Source organism: Colobus angolensis, unplaced genomic scaffold (assembly GCF_000951035.1).
Source record: "Colobus angolensis palliatus isolate OR3802 unplaced genomic scaffold, Cang.pa_1.0 Scaffold103, whole genome shotgun sequence".
Classification (NCBI taxonomy): domain Eukaryota; kingdom Metazoa; phylum Chordata; class Mammalia; order Primates; family Cercopithecidae; genus Colobus; species Colobus angolensis.
Window position 1 is genome coordinate 6,549,904 of NW_012111253.1, and position 25,253 is coordinate 6,575,156.

At 40.2% G+C, this 25,253-nt stretch overlaps 1 protein-coding gene across 4 annotated transcripts in view; it reads right to left on the bottom strand.

The window, feature by feature from the left end:
- Window positions 1–25,253, bottom strand: part of CASK (calcium/calmodulin-dependent serine protein kinase (MAGUK family)) — a 428,292-nt gene that overhangs the window by 128,069 nt on the left and 274,970 nt on the right. For all 4 annotated transcript variants that reach the window (XM_011942514.1, XM_011942504.1, XM_011942497.1 and 1 more), the window contains exons 6-8: window positions 22,107–22,209; window positions 15,950–16,125; window positions 11,020–11,142 (exon numbers count right to left, since the gene is read on the bottom strand). In XM_011942514.1, the coding sequence (XP_011797904.1) occupies window positions 11,020–11,142; window positions 15,950–16,125; window positions 22,107–22,209 (402 nt within the window). The remainder of the gene's footprint in view (window positions 1–11,019; window positions 11,143–15,949; window positions 16,126–22,106; window positions 22,210–25,253) is intronic.

Below are 25,253 nucleotides of genomic sequence, written 5' to 3' on the forward strand. Positions count from 1 at the left end.
TTACTTCCAACTATGTGGTCAATTTTGGAATAAGTGTGATGTGGTGCTGAGAAGAATGTATATTCTGTTGATTTGGGGTGGACAGTTCTGTAGATGTCTATTTGGTCTGCTTGGTACAGAGCTGAGTTCAATTCTTGGATATCTTTGTTAACTTTGTCTTGTTGATCTGTCTGATATTGACAGTGGGGTGTTAAAGTCTCCCATTATTATTGTGTGGGAGTCTAAGTCTCTTTGTAGTTCTCTAAGGACTTGCTTTATGAATTTGGGTGCTCCCGTATTGGGTACATATATATTTAGGATAGTTAGCTCTTCTTGTTCAATTGATCCCTTTACCATTATGTAACAGCCTTCTTTGTCTCTTTTGATCTTTGTTGGTTTAAAGTCTGTTTTATTAGAGACTAGGATTGCAACCCTTGCTTTTGTTTGTTTTCCATTTGCTTGGTAGATCTTCCTCCATCCCTTTATTTTGAGCCTATGTGTGTCTCTGCATGTGAGATGGGTCTCCTGAATACAGCACACTGATGGGTCTTGACTCTTCATCCAATTTGCCAGTCTGTGTCTTTTTACTGGGGCATTTAGCCCATTTACATTTAAGGTTAATATTGTTATGTGTGAATCTGATCCTGTCATTATGATGTTAGCTGGTTATTTTGCTCGTTAGTTGATGCAGTTTCTTCCTAGTATCGATGGTCTTTATAATTTGGCATGCTTTTGCAGTGGCTGTGAACTTTAAAAAATTATATAGCTGGGACTATAGGTGCACGGCATCATGCCTGGTTTTTGTTTTTTGTTTTTTGTTTTTTTTCTGACACAAAGCAATGGTATTACGACTTTGGGTAGCCTTCATTACAAAGTTTTTCTTTATGTTACTTCCTTTTTTTTTTCTTTTTGTGGAGACGGAGTATTGCTCTTATCTCCCAGAGTGGAGTACAGTGGCATGGTTGTAGCTCACTGCAGCCTTTCACTCCTGGGCTCAAGTAATCCTCCCACCTTACTCTAATTACTTACTCAGCCTCCCAGGTAGCTGGGACTGTAGGCTCAAGCCACTGCAACCAGTATCATTTTATTTCTTCAACTTGCAAGTTATCCAGGAGTTTTTCATATTTAAATTTCAACCATTCTAAAAAAATCCCTCTTACATCCACAGTAATGATTTACAAATACACATGGACAAATACTGAAATATAACATAAGCCTGCTCATACCAGCTGAATAACATTCTAATTGAGTTCTTCCATCTTCAGATGACATAAGTAGTGAAGTTAAACTGTTGTTTAGACATGGCATGTGATACTCAGCTCAAAGAGCCATCTTAAACTTTTTCCTTTAAGTTTACTGACTTTTTTTTGTCTTTTTCACGCTAGAAATTTATTATGCATCAAGCTCAAATTACTTAGAACAAGAACTATAATCATTGGTAGGAACAAAATAAATACTCTATTAGCCAAGATAAGCTTTGAAAGTCACTGTAAGTAGGTACTGTATAATGTCAAAACTATCTTCTAGAAGATTTGAAAAATGACTAAAATGGCTGCCATTTTCATTGTTATTTGGCATTTAAACTAGCTTTGAATGAACAAAAGATCCCTGTTATGGAGAAAGTGAGAAAAGTAAAGGAGAAATAGGAATTACCTCTAAACTGTTCATTATATATCTGGGAGGGCAAAACAAACAAACAAAAAACAAAACAAAACAAAGGAAGTATCTAAAAATTATTCGCTACTCTTTTCTGGGGGAAATCAGGAATAACTAGCACTGAGTATCAGAGGGGTGAATGCATATTTGAGAAGTAGCAGTCCTCCTACCTCAGGCTCCTGAGTCGCTGGGACTACAGGTGCGCACCACCAAGCTTGGTTAATTTTTTATTTTTATTTTTGCAGAGATGGGATTTCCCTATGTTGTCCAGGCTGAGAAGTAATTTTTTTTTTTTTTTTTTTTGAGACAGAGTCTCGCTCTGTTGCCTGGGCTGGAGTGCAGTGGCCGGATCTCAGCTCACTGCAAGCTCCGCCTCCTGGGTTTACGCCATTCTCCTGCCTCAGCCTCCCGAGTAGCTGGGACTACAGGCGCCAGCCACCTCGCCCGTCTAGCTTTTTGTATTTTTTAGTAGAGACGGGGTTTCACTGTGTTAGCCAGGATGGTCTCGAACTCCTGACCTCGTGATCCGCCTGTCTCGGCCTCCCAAAGTGCTGGGATTACAGGCTTGAGCCACCGCGCCCGGCCAGAGAAGTAATATTCTTAAGGAGAATCAAGACCCACTGAAATCTCAAAATTGTCCTGTAATACTATTCCATGTCATCGCCTTAAGATACATTATTAATCTACTTTTAAAATATTTTATTGTTTTGCATAATATGAGGAAGTAGCATGGTATAATAAAATGAACATTCATTCATTGAGTAAATCACTAATATTCATTGAGCACCTACTGCATGCCAGATACATTCTAGGTGCTAGACAGAAGTGAACCAAGAGCCAAAAATCCCTACACTTACGCAGCTTATATTTTATGAGGTAGACAGACAAGAAACATATAAGTAACATATGGGTATGTCTTAGGGTGACAGATGCTATAGAGAAAAATAAGGCAGGAGAAGGGGGATAGGGAATACTGGTGGCATTCCTTCCCCTACATTTTAAATAGGGTAGTCAGGGAAGGTCTTACTAAGAAGCTGATACCTAAGCTAAGACCTGAAGATGGTGAGGGAACAAGCCATGATATCTGAGGGAAGAGTATTCTAGGGAAGGGTCACACAAAGGTGCTGAGGTGAAATGTGCCTGCAGTCTGAAGAACAGCAAGGAGGCCGATATGATGGGAATGGAGTAAGAAGGGAGAGTAGGAAGGGGTGAAATGAGTCAAGTGTCAGGAAGCCAAACTGTATAGAGAATTAAGAAAGAATACCTAGAGGGAGAGGCCTGGATTCAGGGGTCACTGTTGTACAGACAGCATTTAAAGCCATCAAAACTAGATGAGCTCTTCAAGGGCAGGGAGTGTAGATGGATGTGATACTGTGAAATATATATTTGGTCTACAACTCCGTTTCCTGGAATGCAATTCCTAAAATCCTTAGAATGGTGTAAGGGCTATCTTTTTGTATGCTAATAATTAACTGATGGCTGGCAGCCCCTAGGCAGTTGCAGGATGAGGGCTGGTCACAGGAAAGACCCTCCAGGGAGGGGTGAGGGGCTGAAGGTTGAGTTGACCACCAATGGCCAATGGTAATGAAGCCTCCGTAGAAACCCAAAAGGACAGGGTTCAGGGAGTTTCCGGATAGCTGCACACATGGAGGTTCCTGGAGGGCAGTGTATCCACAGAGGGCATGGAAGCTTCCCACTTCACCCCTACACCTCCATCAATGCATCTCTTCATCTGTATCCTTTGTAATTTTCTTTATAACACAATGGTTAAAGTGTTTCCCTGACTTCTGTGAGCTGATCTAACAAATTAATGGAACTCAAAGAGCAGGTGTAGGATCTCTGATTTGTAGCCAGTCAGTCTGACGTTCTGGAGGCCTGGACTTGTGACTGGTGTCTGGAAGGGTGGGAAGGGGAGGCCTTGGGGACCAAGCTCTCAATCTGTGGGATGTGAGACTATAGTGTCAGAATTGAATTAGGGAATACCCAGCAGCAGGGCTGATTACGTGCTTCTTAATGGGGAGAAATTCCCACACATTTGGTGAAAGAAGTCTTGTGTGTTGATTGTTGTTGCTGTGTGGTGTGAGAACAGAGGAAAACAGTTCTGAGTTTTCCCACCTTCAGTTAGTGTCAGTGAAGTAGGGTTTGCTACAACAGCCCTGGCTCACAGAAATATGTGGTTTGGGAAGAGAAAGAATGAAAGGGTGGGAGATGAGGAACCTTTGACTCCTGGGTAGACTATGTGATCTTCCATGGTTTGGAGCTGCAACTGTGCTGCAATCAATTACTAAAGGTAAAAGTTACCAGTGGAATTTAGAGATGGATCCAACTCAGGGAGTTGGTTCACTGGATGCATAAGGATATGCAAACTAGAAAGAAAAAGGTGAAATATTCAATCCCTTGGTGATGGTTGTCTGTAACAGCTGAACGGAAATGAAACAAATGCTGGATGAGGCCTTGATGCTAGACCAAGCTCAGCTTCAGTCTGTCTGAGCCCAGGCCACTAGTCTCCAAGCTGACCCCCAAAGGAAAAATTATACAGGGATGACAGTACCTCTACTACCTGTGGTTACCATGACGGTAGTTCATGTGAGAGAAGGGCAAAACCAAGAAACTATTGAAACCAGAGGGTACAGTGTGAAGAAATTGTCTCATTTCATAGATTGGTATAATCAGTTTACTGAAAATCCTTTATTAAAATGGATTGTGAGAGCACTTTCTTTGGTTTTAAATGCCGCAGAGTGGACAGGTATGTTTGGGTTGATGCAGGACCCACAGCTCACTATTGAACAATAACAATGGGTATAATGTGATTCATACGCAGAGGAAGTTATTCCTGAGGGAACAGTCAGCCTAGTGAATGGAATAAAAGCCACTGTAAGGTCTGTACACCCTGAGAAGGTAGAGACTGTCCAACTCTACCTATAAATGCCAAATGGAGTACCCCAGGTGAAACAGCTCATTTGGTTTCTATGCAGGCCATGTGGGACTGGCCTTATGATGACTGAGATATTTACTCACTGAATACATCCATTGCTCTGGTTGTAGTAAATGCTATGGCTAAGGGAGCCTCTTTTGTATGGGCACCAATGAAAACATGACTGTAATTAACAAAAGACTGGGGAAAGGCAGAGGGGAGAGTCACAGGACTCATCCCAGGAAGGTGGAAAGTTTAAATGGTTATTAAGAAATAAGGTGAATGAAGAAACATTGATTGGGTGAAACTAAGAGAAAAAACAAAGAGGAGAATCATGAGACTCATCCCAGCAGGGTGGAATCTTTAGAGGGCTATTAAGAAATGGGAAGAATAGGGCCGGATGCAGTGGCTTACACCTGTAATCCCAGCATTTTGGGAGGCCGAGACGGGTGGATCACCTAAGGTCAGGAGTTTGAGACCATCCTGGCAAACATAGTGGAACCCTGTCTATACTGAAAATACAAAAAAATTAGCCAGGCATGGGGGTGGGCACCTGTAATCCCAGCTACTCGGGAAGCTGAGGCAGGAGAATTGCTTGAACCTGGGAGGCAGAGGTTGCAGTGAGCCAAGAACACGCCACTACACCCCAGCCTAGGTGACAGGGCAAGACTCTTGTCTCAAAAAAATAAAAAAATAAATAAAAAATAAATAAAAAGAAATGGGATGAATAAAGTGGAAATCGATGGGGTTAAAACAAAGATCTCAATATAATACTATCAAAGGTTGGTAGGGAGTCTCTGCTGTTCTCCCAATGTTAAGGGGTTCCAAACAGCTTTGCTGTATTCACCCCAGTTTGGAGAAATTGAAAAAGTCAGAAGGCAGAGATTACAGTGAGAAAGCTGACCAACAATTACTTGGGGTAATGTTGAGGCAAGTTAATCAAGACAAAGATTGACAAAAGGAGCAAGGTCCCTCGGCTCAACCTGCTGTTGGGGACTCAATGCTTTTTTTTTTTTTAAAAAAAGAAAAGGGTAAAAGTAAGGGTTGATAGGAGTATGAGATTTGGAATGTTTAAACAGGATATACATAAATAAGTTATGTCTCCTTTACCTAAACATTTTATGGAACTGGATAACTATGACTGGGTGGGGAACACTTCCCCTACTCAGTATTGTAAAACAGAAGAAATATAAATCTGCACTTCAAGCAAATATTAATTGGACATGCTAACTAGGCACCAGTAAGATTGCTTGAGCTCACACAGTGTGGAGCAGAGAAGCTGGAGTGCTAGTAGGGACAAATTCTCCATCTGCTTGCCCTTTGCAGGGTGTTTACTGGGACTTACGGCCCAAGTCTGTGAGCATCTCCCAGTGACAACTACTGAGTTTGCACTGGAGAATTTCCACTTGGGGGCATTTACTACCTTGCTATGTAACAAGCATTAATGTGACATTAACTGAAACTACCCCTGTGACTGAAGGACATAAAATGATCTTGACACTTGAAATACCCATGCTTTCTCACATGATGTCAGAGAAACATTCAAATGGGGATGGCAGTGCCCAGAATAGTTCCCTAATAAAATGAAAATGGTTTATACAGGAGCATCCTCCCTGGGAAGTGCAAGGAGGAAATACTCTCAAGCAGGGAGCCTCTTTTTCCCTAGGACTGACTCTGGAACTGTGTGAGGAACTGCGGGATTCTACTGACCCTTGGACGGGGCCCCGTGAACAGCTCTCAACTGACCAACAAAGAGCTGCCTGGTGTGTGGATGATAGTTCCAAGGTGAACAATCCTGTTTGGAAGGATGTCACTCTTGATCAGAGAAGGTAAGATCAAATTAGCTTGGCGGCTGAATTGCATTCTGAAGAAATGAACAATAGCAAAAGCTCCCATGTTTGGTTTTTTACTGACTCATGGACAGTCACCAGTGGCCTTGTCACAAGGTCAAGCAGAAGGGCAGTGGAAACCTGGTCTATTTATTAAACGGATGCCCATATGGAGAATGGCCCTATGGAAATTTGAGGAGTGCAATAAGTAGAATATGTCGATGCCCATCAGAAGAGCCTCTTTCTGGGTTCGGATTCACATTGATTGACACTGACAAGCAGAGAACCCTGCGTGCTCCCTTGAAGTGGCTACCTGGGTCCATGAAATGAGTGGATAAACGGGTACTGCAACAGTGCAGAGATGGCCTGCATCTAGACAGGTTTCTTTTGCACCATCTCAGGCACAAAATGCCAGTAAGAACTGTTCTGTCTGCCAGCAAAAGAGACAGACACTGCTCATGGCTGTGGGGCAGATTTCCTGGTGGGAAAGCCCTGAACAAGCTGGCCAAGTGAGGCTGATGCTGGTAGCCCTGGGAGGCCACAAATGGGTTTTGACAGGAGTGGACACTGATTCTGGACTGGGCTTTGCTTGCCCGGTGGAAGATGTGAATTATGAGAATGCCATAAAAAAGCCAGGACAGAAGATATCGCACAGATTTGGAGAGCTGAACTCCATTTCTTCGGGCCAAAGAACATACAGTACAGCCCATAATGTTCCAGCAGTGGGCAGAGATATTCTTCTCAGAGTAACAGTCTGATAGAGACTAAAATGGGCAGTAAAAACATTGGTTGTCTAAATCAGGGGGAGATGAAAGCAAAAAGGGCTGGCTTATTTGCCTTTACCAGTGTGTACTCACACTCAACATGAGTGGGGCTAAAGGAGTGTCCCCACTAGATATTCTTTTGTTTTTCTGATTGATCTGGGAAAGAGAGGGTGGTGGAGGATGCTGGTATGACTATGCAATTCTTGACAAGAGGGGAGTATGCTGATATAATGACTATACTTTTTTTCTTTCCTTCTTTTCCATATTACCTAAACTCCCCCCGCCCCTCCCTATGCAGTGGTTCTAGGACCAGAGCCATAACTACCAGTGTTAGAACCAGGGATGATTCCTAAACAAGAAATTGTAACTATGTTTTTAAACCTCGTGTCAGAATTCCTAAGGACCTGATGGGGGTGAGTTGTGCAAAATGGGTTAATTGTGAATGCGGCTATATTGCCTGGTGGTAAAAACGGTCCACTAAATTGGCACCTATGTAACCTTAGTCTCCCTGCATGAGAGTGGACTAAGGAGGAGGCAATTACTAGACTAATATTGCTGCCTGCCATCTAGACCAGCACCATGTTGATTCTAATGTTTCTTCCAAAGGTTATTAATAAAGTGAGGAAAAAAAATTAACAGCTGAGAGTAAAGGAATAAATAAATAGGTTATGAATTCAGGGAAATCCATTATTACATTACATTAACACCCTGAAAGAGACTCAAAGCAAGAAAGGTTACTGTCTCTTAGCTCAATTATATCAGGTTTCTGAAAGGGTGAAACCAAGACCATTCCTACTTTTAGAACCTGACAAGATCAATGGAAAGCCTGCAAACCTGAGTGGCCTCATGCTGGAAGACCTATTCATACATTATGATGATGGACTGAACTAATTATTAATGCTTGACTGAGATTCTAGTAATGTGGCAGTGTCTTTTGAGTTATATATTCTTTTATATTTCTTTTGTTTGTTTGTTTGAGACAGAGTTTCGCTCTTGTAGCCCAGGCTGGAGTGCAATGGCGTGATCTTGGTTCACTGCAACTTCTGCCTCCTGGGTTCGAGCGATTCTCCTGCCTCAGCCTTCCAAGTAGCTGGGATTACAGGCACCTGCCACCACACCCAGCTAATTTATATATTTTTCGTAGAGATGGGGTTTCACCATATTGGCCTATATTCTTTTAATGTAAGGAATCCAGTTTTGAAGACCAGAGGTATACTGTGAAATATATATTTGGTCCTCTAGCTCATTTCCTGGCATACAACTCCTAAAATCCTTAGAAACTCCAAAGATGTCTGATGGCTGGCAGCCTCTAGGCAGCTTCAGGATGGGGTCACAAAGACCCAGGCATGATTAGAGGGTTGGGACTTTCAGCCCTATCCCTCAATCTCTGGGGAGGGGAGAGGTACCAGAGATTAAGTTATCACCAATGGCCAATGGTTTAATCAATCATGCCTATAGTAATAAAGCCTCCATAAAACCCCAAAAGGACAGAATTTGGGGAGCTTTTGAATAGCTGTACACATGGAGGTTCCTGGAAGGTGTTGTGCCTGAGGCAGGGTATGGAAGCTCTGCTCCCCTCCTCTCCTATAACTTGTCCTATGCATCTCTGTATTTATATTCTTTGTAATATCCCTTGTAACAAACTGGTAAACATAAGTAAATGTTTCCCTGAGTTCTGTGAGCTGCTGTAGCAAATTAACCAACCCCAAAGAGGAAGAGGCTGTGGTGTCCCCAATTTGTAGTTGGTTGGCAGAAGTTTCAGTGGCCTGGACTTATGACTGGTGTCTGAAGAGGTGAGGGTTGTGGGACTGAGCCCTCAATTTGTGGGATCTGATGCTATCTCCAGGTAGATAGTGTTTGAATTTAGTTGGGAGGACACCCAGATGCAGACTGCTGCAGAGTTGATTGCTTGCTTGTTGGTGGGGAGAAATCTCCATACCTTGGGTCACAGAAGTCTTCTGTATTGATTGTTGCTGTGTGGTGTGAGAGTAGTTTGAGTTTTTTCAGTTTCAATAAAGAAAAAGAGGAGGAGCAAGGATGGAGGCCTATGGCATTCCAGTGTGAAGAGGTGGGAGAGGGGAGATGAAGAAGAATCAGCAGGATCTGAGAAGGAGCAGCCAGAGAGGTAGAAGGACAACCAAGAGAGCAGGTGTCCCAGAAGCCCAGAGAAGACAGTGTTTCAGAAGGATGGATGCCAAATGTTGCTGACAGGCCAAGAACAAGCTCTGGGATTTGAACATTGGACTTAGCAATATGAAGGTCAGTAGTGACTTGACAAGAGCTGTTTTAGTGCAATAAGTAAGATTGTGATATTGACTAGACTGGGTTCATGGGAAAGGAATGGGAAATTGGACAATGTGAGTAGTCTATACAACTCTTTTCAGGAATTGTTGTCAAGGGAGGCAAAGAATAGGGGCAAAAGCTGGAGGGGGTTGTAGGGTCAGGAGAAGGTATATGTCTATATTAAGTGTGTGTGTGTATAATACAAATAAACCATAGCATGTTAAATCTGACAGAGAAAGAACTCTGATGATGCAGGAAGGGAGGAAGTTGTTGGGTCAATGTGGTCAAATAAAAAGGGATAGGATCTAGTGGACAGATGAAAGGGTAGTGGCAGGCTGAATTAGAGTCCTGGTTCCACCACTGACTTCTGTGACTTGGTGCAAATTCTCTCTCTCTCTTTTTTTTTTGGAGACGGAGTCACGCTCTGTCACCCAGGCTGAAGTATAGTGGCACGATCTTGGCTCACTGCAACCTCTGCCTCCCGGGTTCAAGTGATTCTCCTGCTTCAGCCTCCCGAGTAGCTGGGGCTACAGGTGTCCGCCACCACACTCGGCAACTTTTGTATTTTTAGTAGAGATGGGGTTTCACCATATTGGCCAGGCTGGTCTCAAACTCCTGACCTTGTTATCCGCCGGCCTCGGCCTCCCAAAGTGCTGGGATTACAGGCATAAGCCACCGTGCCCGGCCAACTTGGCGCAAATTCTTAACCTCTCCAAGCATTAGTTTTCTAACCTCTAAAGTGAAAACTGCCTGGAATTATTGGGCTGTATAATGTCTTAATCAAAAAGTACTGTTTCATTGCTGTCCCAAGTTATAATTTTCCTTAATACTCACTGGCAAGATGGGACATAAAAGGAACTTTTAAATTCTGCCTTTTGGCTGGGCACAGTGGTTCACGCTTGTAATCCCAGCACTTCGGGAGGCTGAGGTGGGCAGATCGCTTGAGTCCAGGAGTTTGAGACAAGCCTGGGCAACATGGTGAAACCCCATCTCTACAAAAAATACAAAAATTAGCCAGGTGTGGTGCTGCATGCCCGTGGTCCCAGCTACTGGGGAGGTTAAAGTGGGAGGATCGCTTGAGCCCAAGAGCAGAGGTTGCAGTGAGTAGAGATGGTGCCACTGTACTCCAGCCTGGGCGATGTTGTCAGACCTTGTCTAAAAAAGAAAAAAAAAACCTGCCGTTTTCCTAACACAGTAAATTCATATCTAGTATCTACTGAAAAATAGTTAATGCTATAAAGCACACAGTCACACCCAAAATAAAGATAATTGGTTTATTATAACATGGTATTATTTCAGTTGTTGATGTTGCATATCTTTGGAACACATGTTGGCAGAGAACAGAGGCCTTCCCCTGATATATTCTGTCTTAATCCTGTTTTTTACCTCTGATAGCTGCATGACACTCAAATGGTATGTCTTCTATTCAGATGTTCACAGATGATGTGCAGGAACAGCAAACAAGATGAAAAAACTAATGAAAACTGCTCAGAAAAAAGAAAAGGTAAAAAGGACCATCTCACAGAGCAATGCATTCCTGTCACTGGAAGTGTTCAGACAAAGTGTAGAAGGTGACCTGTGAATGCTCATGTACCTTAAGCCATGGGTGATTCAATGCTTCATAAACAGTGATCCTTTCAGCTGGATCCAGCATCAGCATGCGACGTACTAGGTCTTTGGCACTTTCAGAGATATGGCTCCACTGCCTTGGATTCATCTGAGGAGGAGGAAAGGAAAACTATATAGTTACCTTAAGTGAGACATTAACATTCACTATAATTTAATATTCCTATACTGTTTCAATGTGAATAAAATTCTGAGAGCAAAGAACAGAAATTTGATTCTAAAGCCTTGCATTCTAAGGAAGAAAAGGACAAATGCAATTCTTCTGTTGTTCTTTACTATGTAAGAATTTGTGCTATTAAATACTCCATATACAAATTCTTGTTATGTAAGTCATAATATTTTCAATAATTGAAGACTAGAATGTTCATTATTCCAGTTTCTATCTTTAAATCCTTAGCTAGGGAGACTAGAATACATTGATCCAGAAAGAACTAAAATAAAACTTAAAATTTTTAAAGAACTATTTTTAATATATGTTTTTAAAAATTGAGGTTAGCAGTAATTGTGAACTATGCAAAGTTATTAATAGGATATTTTGATCACTGCATATCAATTTCAGTGTTTAGGAAAAAGTATTCTACTACCGTAGGTCCCACAGAATAACTGATTGGCTTGAATATTGTCCTCAGTGAAGTTACTTTTGTCTCTTTTAGAGATGAGACAACTAAGCCACATGGTATATTGACTAAAATCACACAAAAATAATTATGAATTGTTGAAAAGACACAGGACTTATGAGAAAGGCTGTGGATCTGTGAGCCAAGTGCTAGAAGGCTCCTGGGAAAAGGGATATGTCTGAGACCCAGAATCATAAAAAAAAACTCACAGTGGTTAGGGCATGGGGTTGAGAAGGCAAGTGGGGAAAGGAGGCAGAGACAGAGTAGGGTCTCATTCCTTGTTCAACATCAACAGGTTTACTGATGGGGTGAGCTTATGTGAGCTACCCAAGTGCCAGGACCTTCAAGCAAAGCCATAGCTTCAACAGGCAGAGACCTACATCACCTTCTAAGGAAGAAAGATGAAGAATAAACTCCACAACATTTTAAAGCCAAGTGAAACTGTAGCACTTGCACTGCGGTATGAATGAATCATTGCAATTTGAGGAAGGGCTAGCATTAGCTCTGACTAATATGAGACTTTGTACTTGAAGACGGGGAGTGAAAAGTGTTTTTATGTTGGGGAAAGCTATGCTTCATTTTCCCCCCCAACAGGCAGAATTTCAAATACTAGCCACTTCTGCTTGTCAAATCCCATTAAGACTAATGTCATAAGTTTGCTGTTTAATTATCATTATCTGGCCGGGCACAGTGGCTCATGCCTGTAATCCCACACTTGGGGAGGGATGAAATCCCACACTTTTCATCCTAGTGAAATTGTGGTCAACTGACCAGTTCGAAATGAGGGAAGTGATTAGACAAAGCTTGGGTAGACTTGTTTCCTCTCCCTATCCTGGAGTGAATGTGTTCTTTAAAGTCTGAATAATTTTTCCTTGACAAAGGGATTGAGAAATCATCTGAAAGGGGTGGTAAGATTTCTGAAATGAGTAGGGGTTTAGAAGAATACTCCCTTGTCCTTTTTACAAGAGAGTCCAATACTGGATTTTCTATTCCTTCAGCTGAGACAAGTAGCTAAAATAAATTTGGGAGGTTGAGTCTATAAGGGGGAACAAAATAAGCTATAAAACAATCTTACTTATTTGAATACCAAACCCATAGCAGCTTAGAATCTTGCTGTGTATATACTAACTGGCTACCTGTAATAATGATATGACATTATACCTCTTATATATAGTTTGGGAAATATATTTTTGCCCTTTATAAAGAAGTTAATTGAGGTTAAGTGTTAGCATATATTCCAGTTAAACAGCATTTTCTAATAGCTACTTTAAAAGATCAAATAACCTAGCAAATGATAATTTAAAAGTCAAATTAAAATCACTTAAGACCAGTAGCAGTTTATAAACTATGACAATTTAAATGTACTATATTTAATGGTCTCACATTTGCAAGTGCTGGAGGTAAAAAAAGAAAAAAAAAGTACTGCATTTAAAAGGTGTCATCAAACTTTTCTTGAAAATATCCATAGAGATCAAGAATTTTGTTAATAGTTCTTTTGCTCAGAACCATTAGGGTGATGAAATGAGGCCGGGCGCGGTGGCTCACAGCTGTAATTCCAGCACTTTGGGAGGCTGAGGCAGTTAGATCACTTGATCCAGGAGTTTGAAACCAGCTTGGCCAACATGGTGAAACCCCCATCTCTACCAAAAATAAAAAAATTAGCTGGGCATCGTGGTGCACACACCTGTAATCCCAGCTACTCGGGAGGCTGAGGCATGAGAATCACTTGAACTTGGGAGCAGGAGGTTGCAGTGAGCCAAGATCTTGCCACTGCACTCCAGCCTGGGCGACAGAGCAAGACTCTGTCTCAAAAAAGAACCACCAGGGTGATGAAATAATTTTTTTGAAACCTAATTTTTTTTGGGTGGGGAGACGGGGTCTCGCTCTGCTGCCCAGGCTGAAGTGCAGTGGTGTGATCATGGCTCATTGCAGCCTTGACCTTCCAGGCTTAGGTAATCCTGCTCCCCCAGCCTTTCAAGTAGCTGAGATTACAAGTGTGTGCCACCACACTTGGCTAATTTTTGTACTTTTTGTAGAGACCAGGTCTCCCTATGTTGCCCAGGCTGGTCTTGAGCTCCTGAGCTCAAGTGAGTCCAGCCGAGATCTGCTTTAAAATAATGTAATAATATGTAGAATACAGATAAAACAAGATTGTCTGTGTTACTGAAGCTGGGAGCTCATTATACTATTCTCTCTGCTATTTTTGTTTGAAATTTTTGATAATAAAAGATAGAAAAACAAATGCTGACAGAATCATATCACAGTATACTAAAAGAAAAAGGCCGAGATTCATCATAGATGGTAGAGATGGATCTATACTTCAAACTAAGGTGGTGAAAACCTAGGCTTTTTGTAAGGAAAGTCCTGAAGATAAATGAGAGGTGAGGTTAGCCAAGTAAAAGACTAAATAAATGATTAGCCTCAAAGCTTCAAACCCCAGGTACAAAAAAAATTATGATGTAGCTGCCACCATCCATCTGACTTACTATAATACTAGGAAGAGGGAATTTTTAAATGACTTAATTTTTGCACATGTGTGAATAGTCTAAGTCTTTTTACCAAGAAACAAAAATAACTATTCAATGTTTTAAAAATAGACGAAATAAAATACCAGAGTCTGTTGGAATGAAGCACATTGCCTTGGAAACTAGGAAGTTAACAACTGAACAAACACAAAGGAAGAATTCTATTATTAGCAAATGTCTATAACTCAAAAACACAAGTGGGGGATTATTATATGGTACCTACCTCACAAGTTGCTGTGAAGGTTAAATGAATTAAACTGTTTTAAGCACTTTACTTATGTAAAGTATGCTATGCTATGTGCTATGCCTGAGTTAGCTATCATTATTGGTAGTATTATTATTATGCTGATGTATCACTAATCACGTTTCTTTTAAAATGTTAGTATCCGTGATTTCACTTGGCTAAATTCAACCAGAATCTGGCTGTGCATTCCTGAGAGCAACTTACAAGTTCCCTGGATTGAAGAGGGATGACTACTTACAAGCAGTTTCCTGAGACATTTAGTTACCTGATAAGTAATGATTTTATTCCCCAGTGGCCAACTGACTCTAGGAGGAGCAGAAAATGCTATACTTAAAACATCTTTCTCTGTTAACAGAGTTTTGGTATATATCTTAAACTAACTAAAACAAAAGAGAAACTTACACGCACTCATAAACTGATGGCGAGCGAGGTAAATAGACCAACAAAAGTATACAACATTCTCATCTCCATAAACTTCAGTTATGGCTTAAAAGGATAGGACTGTAACTCTGGAACTACTTTACTTTTCTTCTTTTTAAATTTTATTTTTCCAAGTCCCATATAAAATTCTAACATTACTGAGGAATTGAAGAGAAAACTTTAGGGGCCTCACAGTTTTAGAGTCCAGTGTTACATACACATGTTTTTGGTTTTATGTTGTCAGTCATGGCTGAAAATGAAACAGTGATGAGGTTGAATAGAAACTATGAGTTTCAGTAATAATGAGAGGAAAAAGAATTTCCCCAACTTAAACAGCCTTAACCTGATATCCAGACACACACTCCCTATGCTTCCCATGCCCAGCCTCCTAGTCACTGTCAGCTGTACCCTGTGGGACAGGGCAAAGGAGTCTAAAAGCTGGCGTGGTGAAATCAACCTTAAGCCTACTTATTTCCAAGAAGTACTTAGGTGTTTGTGATATCGCTATTCATAATGTCAGTAATGAATTTTCAATTTTTTACTACAGTAATGATTTACTAATCACAAGTCTGTGATAGTACATGAGGCTGCCAACACCTAGTAACTAAAGAAGAATAGGAATGTTTAAGCCACACTGAAATACCTCTATATTGTATCATGAAATGCAGTTGTCATCCTGGCATTTGAGTTTATCCTGGAATGTAAATGGCAAATGTTTTCAGCTGTGCTGGCCTAAATTTAAAATTAAGATAAAGAATGACTAAAATTACACCTGGATGAAATTCTATTTTAACTTTACAAATTAAGCAGAAAGCTTTAAAAATGAAGCCTCTTTCTCAAATTAGACAAAGAAGGGTCATAAATGTTTTCTTCACCAGGGTGACAGCTCAGTTGACAGTGACCCAGAAATTTACCTGAGGCCTATGTTGCCTACCAAGGCCACTGGATCAATGATGTAAGCAAAGACCTTTTCTCTGATGGGGTAACTACCTGGCAGTCAATCAGCGGGCAAAGACAGACAGTAACTTCAAAGAAACATTTTTCAGGATAAATTAATCTCGGTGGAAAAAGAAAATGTTCATGATGCATTACCTTATATTTTCCTTTAATAATGCCTTCAAACAATCTTTCCTTGGTTCCGTAAAAAGGTAAACAACCACTGAGCAGGATGAAAAGGATCACACCGCACCCCCAGACGTCTACAGGCTTTCCGTAAGGCTCTCTTTTGACCACTTCTGGTGCCATAAAATGAGGTGTTCCAACACGTCCTACATTTAAAACAACATTAAGGAAAAAGGTTCACGTAAAGTGGGATTTTCACATGAAAACTAAAAATAATAGAACAGTAACAATCCAAATTAAAAGTTTATCAATACATATACTCTCACCACTTTTCCCTCTCCCCATAAAATCAAATTCACACAGGTGAAAAAAATTACTTATCTAATCGCTTCCTGAAAATATTGAGCCCAGAACAGGTATTCTGTTTTGTAACATTGGCACTCCCTATTGAATTCTGCATGCTACATAGTAAGTATTTATGTGGTTCTTACCTCATGAAGAAGTTTAAATTTTCTAATTCTCACATGGTTGAAAGTCACTAAATATATAGAGCAGAGGCAGGTGAAAGAGTCAACAGGCAGAGCCTGTAGCTGTCCAGGAAAGAGTTGGGAGGCCTGCCCTCGGCAGAGGCAGAGGCAGGGGAAAGGAGAGGAGGAGGGAGGAAGGTATGAAAAAAAATCTGTGGAAAAAAGATGACTTGACTGCCAAATGGAAATTCCCTAATGAAACCTAATGCTGAGAACTGTTATTTGAAATATGAATTTGACTCTGAAATCCTGTTCAGTTGATTTTATGGGTTAATTATAGCAATTAACAATAGTAATATTTTGTTATAGTAGGAGTTTTTAGCTTCCTCCTAACATTAACATATGAAGAGAATGAAAGCAAATATATGGCATAAACAAAAGCAAAATTATGAAGCTCCTCCCATTCAATCCTCTTTGACTTTCATCTTCTTTAAAGAGTCTTGTTTCTCTATCAAAAATTAGCTTTCTGTAAGGAATCTGATATCAGCTGTTTGCACATTCATAACTATCTTTAACTCAGTATCCCAAAAGAAGTCTTCTATTGTGGAATGAAAGGCTTGTACCCTGTAGGAAGATCACTGTGGGATGGGGCACTGCCCAGAGACTTGGCAGCTCTTCTAGTTGTATGCAAGCCCAGCCACCTCCCTTCCTCCCTCGGTCTCTCTCTCTCTTTCATCATACTGAGTTCAGGATAATTTTTAGTTTGAAGATTGTGCAATACTTTATCTAGAACTCAGAACCGTGATTTTAAAAGACCTTAGAGATCTTCTGGTTCAGCTAGAGAGAATATATCAAGTTCTGTTCATGATTATCAAACTGAGTTGGATAAAGAAAGATAAAAGAGCTCTTAGCTTGTGTATCAGGATGTACCTTTGCTGCAGATCATACGGTTTCCCTTCCTCCCCCCATAATAGAAAAGATTAAGTTCAGGGTTCCAGTAGTGAAAATATTTTCATTTAAAATGTACGATAGATCAGTGAAAACTATTGGCTAGAAGGACCTAGCTGGAGAAATACTTTTATTTCTGTATTGTCCCATTTTGCTTCCTCAAGTAACACGAAGAAGCTGAAGGGATGGGAACTAAGCCTTCTATACTTCATTAATAGCCTGGACAGGGAGGGGCCGCTGGAGAATTAGCCTTGTTCTGATGGACAAGAGCTAGCAGGAGTAGGGGAAACCAGTATCATTCAGGGTACTGGTACCAGGGTACCAGTCAGGTACCTGCTGACCGTTTGGATGATGCTTTGAAACTCAACTTGACTCCTATCACTTCCTGGGCCAAGCCACTCAAAATGGGGGCCTTGCCCTGGGAATAATCAGAGTGACCATGGCCAGTCCCAGCCATCCTGAGAAGGTTCTTTCCATTTAGCTAGACCAAGACTACCCAATTCTGGAGAATTAATGTTCAATCTTTGGGAAGATGCCTGTCTTTTGGTTCAATAATTTGCTCATAGATGATAGGGGGAAAACCAGAGTAGAAAGAATGTAGAGGAATGCTCTTTTATTTCATGTAAATCAGTAGAAGGTAAAAAGGACTGGAGTTAATCTTTAATATACACCAACTTCCTAAAAATCCTTGTTTTTGCTGATACTTCTTCAGTGACCACTTGACTTTTAGGACTTAGACCACAAAATTTTAAGAAAAGGAAATAAATTAGCAAACTAAATTAAATGGCAGTTTGAGATATTTTGGACAAATATTTAAATGTTATATATTTTGACAATACAATAAAACCTTCCTACCTAGAATCTCAGTGGGAGAATTGTTCTGAATAGCTACATTTGAAAATACATTGTGATTTGAATCTTTATACACACAATCCTTTTTGCTTTAATAATTTTTCTGGAGATTCTATTTTCCCCAGGCTAGTCCCAAACTCCTGGGCTCAAGTGATCCTTCTGCCTTGGCCTCTTCAAGTAGCTGGGATTACAGGTGTGAGTCACTGTGCCTGCCTTAGTTAAATAATATTGTATGGCTTTCTACAATTTCCTGACTTCTTTTACACAGAATACTGCTCATAATTTAACCTTTTCTTGATGACTCAGAGTTGTCATTGTAGATATTGATTAAAGAACTATGCTATAGAACAGAAAGCACCCTCAGGAACTTCAGAGGTATTCAAGAGTTGATTTCTTTCATATTAAAAGGCTGTTGCGCTTTCCAAGTTTTGGTGTCTGCTCAGTATATAGCATATATATTTTTGTTAGGCTTTTATTTCTTTTCTCTCACTATGCTTTAGTTCTGCATTCTCCTAATTTGTTGCTTTTATAATCTCCTATTAAATAGAACCTGACTAGCAACCAGATTCTTTCATTTAATAGCAATTTCCTAAGTGCTTGCTAGGTCCTAGATACCCTCAGCCACAGTTCCCCTTACTCTTACAAATCACAGTCTTTGATGTAAGTTCCTGCATCCAATGCTACATGGAGGTATGTAGCCCAAATAGTTATGGGAATATAGAAGAGAAGGAATAGGGCTTTCCAACTCGGAATGGTGAAGATAAGCATGCTTTAAAGAGGAGACAATTGTTAGCTCAGCCTTCCAGAACAGTAGGAGTTAACCAGATAGATAAAATGACAAAAGGCACTCCAACTAGAAGGAATAGCATGTGCAAGGTATGAAGGAACACGAATCTATACAACTTTTCAAAACATGGGAGCAAGTCAGCCTTAGAGAGTGTCTTTAGATGCTCAATTGTGAGGAGCATGAGTGGATTTTTAAGGGTAGGAATAATTTTGCTATTATAGTTATTTTCTAGGTTTCTAGTTGTATTCTGGATAAGTTTCCTAAATAGCTGAGTTTCAGGTAGGGGGAGTGTAAATGTGTTTAAATGATTTTTATTATATGCAACATATAAAGAAATGAATTTCTTTCTATTTGGAGGACTAGGGATTGGGATTTCAAACTGACAAGAAAATGGCTTTTTGCTTTAAAGTTGATAAATAATTAAATGATTGGCAGAATTTTTTTCTTTTTTTTTTTTTTGAGATAGGGTCTTGCTCTGTTGCTCAGGCTGGAGGGCAGTGGCGCGATCTCAACTCACTGCAGCCTCTGCCTCCTGGGTTCAAGCGATTCTCCCACACAGCTGGGGCAAAGGCTCTTGCCACCATGCCTGGCTAATTTTTGCATCTTTTTGGATAGATGGGGTTTCGCCATGTTGCCCAGCCTGGTCTTGAACTCCTGGACTCAATTTGTCCGCCACAGCCTCCCAAAGTGCTGGAATTAGAGGCGTGAGGCACTGTGCCCAATCTTAATTAGCAAAATTTCAAAAGTACCTTAAACAGCAGAAAAGCTTTTTCTAAGAGAAATAATTTATCTCTTATTTATTCATATTCTGTTTTTTAAAACGCAACATTCAAAGTTATTTCAAGAATACAAAAAAGGTGTGCTAAGAAATGACAATATTTTGACCATCAGGAAGTATTTTAATTCTAGAAGCATGGAGAAAAATAAATTTTGAATACTGACACACCACGGGGTGGCGGGGGTGGGGGTTCAAACTTAGCTTTAAAAATAAACAATTTAGGTGAAAGGTTCATGGACTTTAGAAAAAGATTAATACGGAGAAAATGTCCAGGTAAACGTAATGCATCTATTTTTCCCCTTCAATCAAGATGTACAATAAAATATGAAGCCCATGACATTCTGAATACTAACAGGATGTAGATCCAGAGCAACAGAAGCAAAGTAATTATATATGGCCGGTATATAACATATAAAATAAATTCATTTCATTTCATCCCATTAACCTTGGGAATATAATCATCAGAAATTATTTGTTATAATTACATAGTCTTAACATAGAAATGATCTGTATAAGTACCAGAATTGAGAGAGTTAGCTTAACAGCAACAATTGTTTAAAAAATAATTTAGGATTTTCACTTGATTACAAGATCAATATGAACCATCAGTGCTATGTAGTTGTCCAAAAAGCTAATGCAATTTGGGGAGCCTAAGAGAAATTTAAGGCCCAGAACACAAATAGTGGTAGCCCAATGCTACTGTGCACTGGATCAGCTGTACTGTACCACCTGTAGTTAGAGTGTTCAGTTCAGGCCCTGTACTTTGCGGATACTGAAGAGATTTTGAACCAGTTTATATGAAGAATGACCAAATCACCATAGGGAAGTTAACTTGGATAAGACCTAGGTGGACATGGTAGTTGTCTACAAACAGATGAACGGTTATCATATGGAAGGATGAAAATTGTTCAGAGTGGTTTCAAAAGTCAGGATTAGGATGACTGGGTAGAAGTTACAGAAAGATGCAAAGATGAGCTTTTTAATACACAAGGAGTTATCCAAAAAATTAAATGAACTGTCCTGGGATGTAGTGACTACTTTGCTCTCTGAGTTTAATACTAGAACTCAATCTTTTCTTGGGAATATTATGGAAGAATTCAATCATTAGATATAAGACTGCAGAAGTTAAGGCCCTTTGGAGTGCTGAGATTCTATGATTAAACTGTGCTTTACTACCTGACCCTTTGGTCAGTCTTCCAATCACTAACAGAAAGTTTTAAATTAGGGGAAAAAATTAGCATTCTTTGAAAGTATACTCAGCTTGCAGTTTTGCACATTATTGGAAATGATTAACTGGAAAAGAATGTGAAACTAAAAGAAACTTTGAATGTAATTTAATTTTAGAGGGCAATGTCGTGAAAAAATTATTTAAAGAATAAAACTATGGGCTGAGTGCAGTGGCTCACACCTGTAATCCCAGCACTTTGGGAGGTTGAGGCAGGAGGATTGCTTAAGCCCAGGAGTTTGAAACCAGCCTGGGCAATGTAGTGAGACCCTGCCTCTACTAAAAATAAAAAAAGTTTGCCAGGTATGGTGGCACACGCCTACATGATCCTAGCTACTTGGGAGGTTGAGGTGGGAGGATCACTTGAGCCTGGAAGGTCAAGGGTGCAGTGCAGGGTGCCATGATCATGCCACTGTGCGCTCTAGCCTGGGTGACAGAGCAAGACCTTGTCTGAAAAAAAAAAAAATTACAACTATAACCAATGGCTCATTTTTCTGAAGATGGTCTATGTTGTTACTGCTTGAAGTTCTAGCTATAATGAACCGAGTTATATGAAATGTGCTGTGTAAGATTATTTTTGATATTTACAATTTGTAACTTTTTTCTTTTTATTCTGGCATGGGAATTTAAAAATTATGTTTTGCTTTGGCTAATAATAAAATCAGTCTGCATTCACATCTGCTTATTCTTTGCTAATATACAGACTGATGGCTTGAGCAGGATTCTTTGATAAATGGAAAAAAGAAAACAGTATGAAATTAAAAATTGGCCATCAGTGTAAACCAGGAAGTGGCTAATCTACACATTTTAGATTTGACTTCATTTGGCCAGTTCATCTTTAAAAGGCACTATGCCTCAAACTTATTTTCTTTGAACACTGTTTTAAACTCTTACAGTCTTTTAAGTACTGGAGGTACAAAGAGAAAAGAGTCTATTCTTAAGGGACTAAAATTCTAGTTATGGCTGCAGAGTTATTAAATTCAAAACTATCTGATGATGCTTTTTGGGGGTTGGGGTGGGGTGGAATGAGGTATGAAACACTGAGGTTGAGCTAATATGTAGCTTGAAAATTTTATACCAGCCTGAAGTGACCAGGTTTTGAGAAAAATTTTTTTGTAAAGCAGTCTTACCTCCAGCTACAAGTCCAGACTCCCCTAATTGAATAGCTACCCCAAAGCCTCCAAGTTTAACAGGTGCCGAGTTTTCTTTTGAGGCGAGGAGAACACAGTGGGGCTGAGAAGAAAAACAGACGAACAAACAAACAAAAAACAAACCCGAAGATAAGGATTAATTGAAGACGAACAATTCAGTTTACATAAAACTAGATAACATGATAATAGAGAAACACTTTAAAAACTTTTAAATTATTTTGGATGCTTGAATTATTTGTCATATTCTCATGCCTGGCTGATTTCTCCAAATATATACCTGTTCCATCCAATATTCTTTAGGAATTATTTGCTTGTAAGGTTAGAGTACAGTGCTAAGAATTACTAAGGAAGCATGGATGTTCAAGAAACACAGATACATTTTTTTGTCTTACTATGCAATATTGTCTCCCTTTGAGTGACAGTCTAGATTTCTTTAAGAAAAAATACATTTTACACTTCTTTCCAAAATGTTTCTTGAAACATCTGATTTTACCTACAGAGCCATTGTATCCTGGGTTTTAGGGGATAGTCATGGCCCTTTCTTTCTCCAGCCTGCCCAGTCCTCTTTTCTTTGCTTTATTCATTCCACCCTTAAGTCAAGGAGTACTACATGGACGGGTCAGACTGAATGCTTTTAATTAAGCCTTGTTCCCAGGGACTTCAACGCTCTTCCTGGGCATGTCTTCTCTGGACCTGCTCTTCCTCTCTGTGGGGGTGGGAGGTGAGAAAGGAGAAGGGGAAAGGAAACCACTTGCCTGATTCCTAGTCCAGAGCAAAGACATCCTCTCCCCAAGGGGTATGCTACTTGACCAGGGCTCCCTTATATCATATGTTTTGTGATAACAATGAGGGTTTCTTTGTAGCATGTTGTCCTCTGCATCTATTTCTTACTGGGACCTAGTTGGGGCTGGTGTAAGGAAAGAATTTCATCATGGAGCACTCTGGTCTCTGCTCAAACACTGTGCTCCCCAATATGACTAAAACTACATCTGACCGGCTCTCAAAACAGGGGCTAGTAAAAAAGGCAAGTCTCTTTAGTCATGGAAGACAAAAGGTTTTTAAAAATTATCTCCTATACTTTCTCATTCATAAAAGGACACAGTTTTAGTTAAGTTTTAGCCAACATAATAGGTATGAAAAAAAGTATGCAATCATATTGAGCTGGTACACCTGCGTTTGATGATGACACACAGGTGGGAGGAATCCTTACTCTGCCCAATGAAAGCATCATATTTCTACTTTGGAAGTTATTCTTTCTGTCCAAAGAAGTTTAAAGACTTTTACAATAGTTTAGCACAAAGAGAGATGAGCCAGGAAATATAAGTGTGTATGTGAGAGCCAGAGAAAGAAGGCAGGCAAGGGTACAAATGAATAGTGAGCAAACCACAGCATGACACAGAGTAGCAAGAAGAGTCTATGGGAGAGCAGGCAAACCTCTACAGAAATCAACTGATAGACTGCTGTTAGTTAGAACTTTCTGTTGGTTCAAAGAGAGAACAATGACAACAGACTAAGATGGCAATACCCCTAGCGTGATTCTAGTACGGGATACAGCAAGTGAGCAAGCCTACAAAAGAATGAACATGATACAGAAGAAACAAATGCAAACTAGACTCCAACAGGGTCTTCTGGCCATGCCTGTGTAAGTGTTATCACCTTAGGAAGGAGTAGTAGAAGCTTAAATCAGAACTCCAAAGTATGTATACCCTTAATAGTATGTTGATGACGTTTATGCTTAAGTTAATGTTACAAGGGAATCTATATAATTCTCCTCTGTGTAGATTCGGTCATTCTCAAATCCTTAAATAAGACAAGTTATAAAATTTGAACTGAATTAAATTAATTTATGTTTAAAAAGAGATGGGGTCTTGATATGTTGCCTAGGCTGGTCTTGAACTCCTGGCCTCAAGTGATCCTCTCACCTTGGCCTCCCAAAGTGCCCAGATTAGAGGCATGAGCCACTGCGCCTGGTCTAAAGAGTTGAATTTAAGAAAGAAAATAGAGCCATAGGCCAGGCGTGATGGCTCAAGCCTGTAATCCCAGCACTTTGGGAGGCCGAGGCAGGCGGATCACGAGGTCAGGAGATCAAGACCATCCTGGCTAACATGGTGAAACCCGGTGTCTACTAAAAAATACAAAAAAAAAAAAAAAAAAACTAGCCAGGCGAGGTGGTGAGTGCCTGTAGTCCCAGCTACTCGGGAGGCTGAGGCAGGAGAATGGCATAAACCCGGGAGGCGGAGCTTGCAGTGAGCTGAGATCTGGCCACCGCACTCCAGCCTGGGCAACAGAGCGAGACTACGTCTCAAAAAAAAAAAAAAAGAAAAAGAAATAAAATAGAGCCATAAATGCAAATTAATAGAATGTAAAGTCAGGTAGTATTACTTGTCAGGAAGTAAAATTAAGCTGGTAAGGAGGTGTTATAGGCATGGGGACTAGGGAACTGCTAGTTTAGTTGGGGTCAGAGAAGGCATCTCTAATGGGTAATATCTGAACAGAGACCAGAATGAAGTGAAAAAGCAAGCCACATGGAAGCAAGTTCCAGGTGAGAAGACAGCCAATACAAAGGTCCACAGGAAGAAGGAGGGTTGTTTGGAGAAGAAGAAAGAAGCTGGTGTGTCTGGAAAGGCACGAGAGCAAGGGGCAGAGTGGTGGGAAATGTGATCTGAGGGATGATCAAAGGTATAGGGCCTTGAAACTGTGGTGAGAACTCTGGGTTTTATGTTGAGCGAGATGGGAAATCACCATAAGGTTTTGAAAAGGGGAGTATTATCATCAGTTTTAGGTTTTAAAAGGATCACTCTGGCTGCTGTGTGAAGAGATTGTGAAGAAACAGGGAAAAAGGAGACCAATTAAGAGGCTACTGCAGTTGCCCAGGCAAGAGAAGATGGTGACTTGGACTAGACTAGAGTGACAGAAGCAGAGATGATGAGAAGTAGTCAAATTCAGTTTATGTTCTAAAGGTAAAGCTGACTGGAATTGCTATTGAATATGAGCGTGAGAGAAAGACACAAGTCAATTATAACAATTAGGCTTCTGGTCTGAGCAACTAAGTGAAAATGAAGATGCCATTTACTGAAACGGGGAACACTGAGGGAGGAGTTTGTAAGGTGGATCAAGAATTTGGTT